Source organism: Microplitis demolitor, chromosome 8, assembly GCF_026212275.2.
Source record: "Microplitis demolitor isolate Queensland-Clemson2020A chromosome 8, iyMicDemo2.1a, whole genome shotgun sequence".
NCBI classification, from domain to species: domain Eukaryota; kingdom Metazoa; phylum Arthropoda; class Insecta; order Hymenoptera; family Braconidae; genus Microplitis; species Microplitis demolitor.
Genome location: NC_068552.1, coordinates 7,460,853 through 7,468,489, shown reverse-complemented (window position 1 = coordinate 7,468,489; position 7,637 = coordinate 7,460,853). Strand labels below are relative to the sequence as shown.

The 7,637-nt window shown below is 31.3% G+C and overlaps 1 protein-coding gene across 1 annotated transcript; it reads left to right on the top strand.

Annotated features, from left to right (window-relative positions):
- Positions 1-5,227: 5,227 nt before the first annotated feature.
- LOC128668438 (GATA zinc finger domain-containing protein 15-like) lies at positions 5,228-5,485 on the top strand (the record flags this gene model as incomplete). The annotated part of the gene is made up of 1 exon (XM_053741483.1): positions 5,228-5,485. A coding segment is annotated over one exon (258 nt), but the record flags the coding sequence as incomplete, so codon positions are not given.
- Positions 5,486-7,637: the final 2,152 nt, after the last annotated feature.

The following is a 7,637-nucleotide window of genomic DNA, read 5'->3' as shown; positions in this document are numbered from 1 at the left end:
GTGAAGTGCATCAACTAATCGCGCCATTTTTCAAATAATGTTTTTATCAATTGTTCACAGAAAAAAAATGTGTCTTTTGCACTAAAAACTATTAATGAGTGTCAGTTGCACAAAAATTAAAAACTAATAAGTGTCAGTTGCACAAAAAATTAAAAACTAATAAGTGTCAATTGCACAAAAAATTAAAAACTAATAAGTGTCAGTTGCACAAAAAATTAAAAACTAATAAGTGTCAATTGCACAAAAAATTAAAAACTAATAAGTGTCAATTGCACAAAAAATTAAAAACTAATAAGTGTCAGTTGCACAAAATTAAAACTAATAAGTGTCAGTTGCACTAAAAATAATGTCTATGCACTTCACTTAAACTAAAAATTGTTTATAATTTTTTGTAAAAAAAATTATTTAAAAACCGTAGAGAACTTCACAGAGAACTTCACAAAAACTTTAACACAGTAAATGTCAGAGAATATTTGAGCAGAGATTCGTACTTCATTCAGAGACTCGTACTTCTTTTTTGTGGAGTATGGTCTCACGCACCTCTTTTTATAGGTGGGAAACGGCTCATCAACTGCGCAGTAGAAAGTTCCAGAACAACCTGTGACGTCATAAATGACGCCGTAAAAAATAGATGTCGCCCCAAAAGTGCCAACATCACCAAACAAAAAGTAGTGAAATCCCCTAGAATAACGTGTCAACATAACCTAAAACGCTAGATGGAGCGACAAATGGTATGACGTCATCTGCTGCGCAGTTATAAAATCAAACAAAGAAAACACGTTTTTTCCTGCACATGGATGAGTCATCAGTCTAAAAATAGATCTTCTCGAACTTTCTACTGCGCAGTTATAAAATCAAACAAAGAAAACATGTTTTTTTCTGCAGACGAATGAGTCATCAGTCTAAAAATAAATTTTCTGGAACTTTCTACTGCGCAGTCTTAAAATTAACCAATGAAATTAAAATATAATTAATTTAAAAAAAGTGTGGTGGGGGATAATAACAAATAGCTGTGCTGAATTTTTTAATTATTCAGTGATTCATTGTCTGTTGTCGAGATATGAGCTATCAAAATGGAAATCATAATAGATGTGCAAGGATTTAAAGGCTCACACAATCAGTTTATTGTAAAAGAACTTGCTTCAATTACAGTCCAACATAAAATTGATGGTGTTGAAGAAATGTCATGTACGTTATTCAAACCAGCTTGTGATTGGACATTATTATCAAATCAGTGTCAACGCTTAAATACCTGGGTAACATATAATCATCATGGAATCACCTGGGATGCTGGAAAAACGCAATATTTAAAGCTAAAAGAAACAATTGAACATGTCACTTATAATTACAAATATATTTATGTAAAAGGTTTTGAGAAAAAATTATGGATCCAAGATTTAATTGGAGGCGAAAAAATTGTAATTGATTTAGATGATTTTAAAGTTCCCGCGTTGAAAAATATAAAATTATTGAACAATAATTTTTGTGAATATCACTGTAAATTGAACAACAACAATTATTACTTGTGTGCTCTGGAAAATGTAATAATTTTAAAAAATTGGATTTTTAAGTAATTAATAAAATTGAACTTGATGTTATTCTATTTTTTCTCTATTTTTTTTTCCCCTTTTCTTTTTAAAGATATTACGTAATTGTTTACATTTTTATAACCTAGGAACTAGTTTAACTTTTTATAATTAATTATTATTATTTTAATGGAATTATCAAATAATTTACATGTATTGTGGTAGTCAAAACTGATGATAAGTTGACATCTACCCACTAAAATAAATTGTTGTCACATTTTAATGACAACAAGTTGATTGAATTTACCGCCACCATTAACGATCCGATGTATCGATTTTAAATTTCCCGCGTTTGAAAAAATAATGACTTGCCTCTTTTTTTTTGGAAATGTAAAATTGGTATTTAAAAAATAATTAATAAAATTAAATTTGATGCAACTCAAGTTTTCTTCTAACAATTATTATTTTTAAAAGATATTAAGTAATTGTTTACATTTTTATAACCTAGAAAATAGTTTAACTTTTTATAATTAATTATTATTATTATTTTAATTGAATTATCAAATGATTTACATGCATTCTGGTAGTCAAAACTGATGATAAGTTGTCATCAACCTAATGCCCCCACCATGCTGAATGTAATAAGTTGATCACAATTTAACGTCAACTTACGGTCAAGTTTCAGTCATTTATGCCAACTTGCTGACTACCAGAGTATATTTTTTACGAATTTTGATTGTACCACAACTAATGAATAGATACATTGATTATTACTTTAGTGTTTTGTCTTTTAAAAAACAGGTAATTATAATTTATATTTTAATTCATTTAAATGAATATCGATGTATTTCAAGGAATATCAATGAATTTCAAACGGCTGGGATTTTATAGCCGATAATTCAAAGACAATGTTGGTGACATTTTTTACTCATAGATGGCGTTATTCTATTTGGTCTAAACTTACGCGCGCAAATTTTCGTTTAAGATAAAATTTATTCATTTGTAATTAATTTATGAATAAAAAAAAAATGATTACGATCATACACTATGATTTTAATTAATATTTTCATATTATTTTTGTAAAACATCGTTTAAATCAATTTCTTTGAAAATGTAAACAAACCAGCGTGGGTTTGTTACCCACGTGCTCATAGTGACCAACAATAAACGATATGCAAATTTCTGTGATTGGTCAAGAAAAATCGAATTTTTTTCGATCGGCCCTTTAATTTTTTTTTTGTCTTACATAGAAGATTTTAGAAAAGTGGTGAGGTAGTTTCTTGTAAAAACTTGTCACGATAGACAAAGGGTGCTAAGTGCGCAGATAAAAAAAGTGAATGTTTTTTTCTGTGTGAAAAAATTTTAAATTGTTAACCATAAATCGATTAAATAATAAAAAATTGTAAGTAATAAACAAATTATTTTTATAATCGATTTAAAAATCTTTCTCTTCTAAATAATTGATCATTAAATACATAATAAATAAGTTCTTCTAGTCTGTTTTTTAAAAATTTTATTAACATAATTTGAAAAAACTTATTCATGAAAAATTTAATGATTAATACAAAAAATTAATTATTTGTATTTTTAGACATAATTAATTATTTGAAACAACAGATTAAAAAAAAAATAACTTATTTATTAAGCATTCAATTATTAATGTAAAATAAGTTATTAACAAAACTTTTTCTATACGATTAATTTTTTACACATTTTAATTGAGTGTCTAACAAATAAGTACAAAAAAAATTTTAATTTATAGAAACTTATTTAATAATTGAATGCTTTAATAAAAAAAGTTTTTTTTAATCTGTTTTTCCAAAATTTGCATTTGTCTACATAATTAATTTTTTATTTAAGTAATCAGTGAAAAACATATTTATATAGTATTGAATGATTAATATAACGTAAGTTTTAAAAAAAATTATTTTTACACATTTAATTGTGTGTGTGTGTGTGTGTGTGTGTGTGTGTGTGTGTCTAAGAAGTTGTAAGGAGAAAATCCATTTTTTTTAAACGTATATTATATTAATAATTAAATACGTTATGAATTCAACAACAACAACAACAACAACAACAACAACAACAACAACAACAACAACAACAACAACAACAACAACAACAACAACAACAACAACAACAACAACAACAACAACAACAACAACAACAACAACAACAACAACAACAACAACAACAACAACAACAACAACAACAACAACAACAACAACAACAACAACAACAACAACAACAACAACAACAACAACAACAACAACAACAACAACAACAACAACAACAACAACAACAACAACAACAACAACAACAACAACAACAACAACAACAACAACAACAACAACAACAACAACAACAACAACAACAACAACAACAACAACAACAACAACAACAACAACAACAACAACAACAACAACAACAACAACAACAACAACAACAACAACAACAACAACAACAACAACAACAACAACAACAACAACAACAACAACAACAACAACAACAACAACAACAACAACAACAACAACAACAACAACAACAACAACAACAACAACAACAACAACAACAACAACAACAACAACAACAACAACAACAACAACAACAACAACAACAACAACAACAACAACAACAACAACAACAACAACAACAACAACAACAACAACAACAACAACAACAACAACAACAACAACAACAACAACAACAACAACAACAACAACAACAACAACAACAACAACAACAACAACAACAACAACAACAACAACAACAACAACAACAACAACAACAACAACAACAACAACAACAACAACAACAACAACAACAACAACAACAACAACAACAACAACAACAACAACAACAACAACAACAACAACAACAACAACAACAACAACAACAACAACAACAACAACAACAACAACAACAACAACAACAACAACAACAACAACAACAACAACAACAACAACAACAACAACAACAACAACAACAACAACAACAACAACAACAACAACAACAACAACAACAACAACAACAACAACAACAACAACAACAACAACAACAACAACAACAACAACAACAACAACAACAACAACAACAACAACAACAACAACAACAACAACAACAACAACAACAACAACAACAACAACAACAACAACAACAACAACAACAACAACAACAACAACAACAACAACAACAACAACAACAACAACAACAACAACAACAACAACAACAACAACAACAACAACAACAACAACAACAACAACAACAACAACAACAACAACAACAACAACAACAACAACAACAACAACAACAACAACAACAACAACAACAACAACAACAACAACAACAACAACAACAACAACAACAACAACAACAACAACAACAACAACAACAACAACAACAACAACAACAACAACAACAACAACAACAACAACAACAACAACAACAACAACAACAACAACAACAACAACAACAACAACAACAACAACAACAACAACAACAACAACAACAACAACAACAACAACAACAACAACAACAACAACAACAACAACAACAACAACAACAACAACAACAACAACAACAACAACAACAACAACAACAACAACAACAACAACAACAACAACAACAACAACAACAACAACAACAACAACAACAACAACAACAACAACAACAACAACAACAACAACAACAACAACAACAACAACAACAACAACAACAACAACAACAACAACAACAACAACAACAACAACAACAACAACAACAACAACAACAACAACAACAACAACAACAACAACAACAACAACAACAACAACAACAACAACAACAACAACAACAACAACAACAACAACAACAACAACAACAACAACAACAACAACAACAACAACAACAACAACAACAACAACAACAACAACAACAACAACAACAACAACAACAACAACAACAACAACAACAACAACAACAACAACAACAACAACAACAACAACAACAACAACAACAACAACAACAACAACAACAACAACAACAACAACAAGGAGGAGAAGGAGGACCTCGATCTTCGACGACGGATAAGGGCCATCACTGATCACCAGTTGAGTTCGAAGGGTTGCGATGAGCGTTGTTGCTGTCATGATTGGTATCAAACAGCAGCAGCAACGAGGATTAAGCTCACCACACTTCGCTAGCCTCGGACGTGGTTGCTGCTGTCCGATTATTTGAATGATGATGATAATGCATCACACCACCACCACCTGACGTCACGATCACCATCACCACCTACACCATCACCTCCGCCATCGTCATCGAGAGATTTTCTCCGTCAGATGGGAGAAGATGAATATTAGATTAGAATTATTATGTATTATTTTTTATCATTTTTTATATTATTTTTATTATTATTATTATTATTATTATTATTATTATTATTTTATTATTATTATTATTATTATTATTATTATTATTATTATTATTATTATTATATTATTATTTTATTATTATTATTATTATTATTATTTTATTATTATTATTATTATTATTATTATTATTATTATAATTATTATTATTATTATTATTATTATTATTATTATTATAATTATTATTATAATTATTATTATTATTATTATTATTATTATTATAATTATTATTATTATTATTATTATTATTATTATTATTATTATTATTATTATTATTATTATTATTATTATTATTTCTTTTTTTTTTTAGTTAAATGCTCAGGGGGTTATCCCCGGTAGTCCGATTTACCGAGGGCCTCACCTGAGCGCCAAATCATTACTGCTGCGATGCTTCATCAACAAGATGATCAGCATGCGCAGCAGGCCAAGTTTCGTTGCCTTAGGAGACGGAGGGATCCGAGAATAACAGCCTTTTGCATCCGCGATGCCAAAAACTCAACTTGCGGAGAACAAGTTGGGATTTTAGCCAATGCAGACACAAAAGTCTGTTTCATCCCTCCTAGGACGCCAACAATAAGTACGACAAGCTTGACACGGTAGCCTGGGTAGAGTTTGCCAATTTCAAACAGGAGATCCTGATATATTTCGTGTTTGTGCTCTTCTTTAACCGTGATGTTTATTTCGTGTTTGTGCTCTTCTTTAACCGTGATGTTATACTCAGCAGGTGCTGAGAACTCGATAACATAAATGTCACGAGCGGTTTTATCAAAGAGCACAATATCAGGTTTATTGTGATCGATTTTCCGCGTTGTTGCGAATGGCACGTTCCAATAAATACGGCAACGGTCATTCTCAACAACTTGCGGAATATCTCCTGGCAGATAAGGCAGCACTGGTGTTTTATCGATACCGTGAGTATGTCTTAGGTGGTAGTAAAGTACTCGCAGAGCAGCATTGTGACGCTGGACATATGCATTTCTTGCCAGCACAGGACATGCTGACAACAGATGCATAAGCGTCTCAGGATGTTGCTTACACACCCTACACAAAGTGTCGGGTAGCTGCATCTGGAGCACTTTAGCACGGTATTCAAGAGTATTGATAACACCATCTTGGCAGGCAAAAATATATCCTTCGGTCTCAGACATCAGGCCAGCTGACCTGAGGAAGGAAAACGTCAGCTGCTCGGACAAGCCATGTTCACGCACGTGTTTAAAGAACACGCTGTGCATGGACTTGTCCATATGTGTGCTGAGCAGTTTTTGTTGCTCAGCATTGCTGATGACCCTCTTAAATTCCTCCTTAGGGAGTTCGATAAGAGGGTTTACTCTTCCAAGACCGAGGGATTTTGCCGCGTAGATTGCTGCCTTATATAAAAACGTTCCCTTATGCCTATTCTCATGACTATGAACAATTTGCATAAGGAAGTCGTTTTCATCTGCAGTGAAATTGACAACCTCGTATGTTATACCCAAAACCAAACGATCGTGTAGACACTCCAAGCTCTGTAAACCTCTCCCTCCGATGTGCCGGGAAAGGTATAATCTGGTGATGGAGGATTTAGGGTGCATGCTCCGATTCATATTCATGACTTTGCGTGTCTTGATATCGAGATCTCTGAGTTCTTTTCGGGCCCATTTCAGAACACCGAAAGAGTAGAGGAGTACCGGGACAGCAAGCATGTTTGTTGCAGAGACTTTGT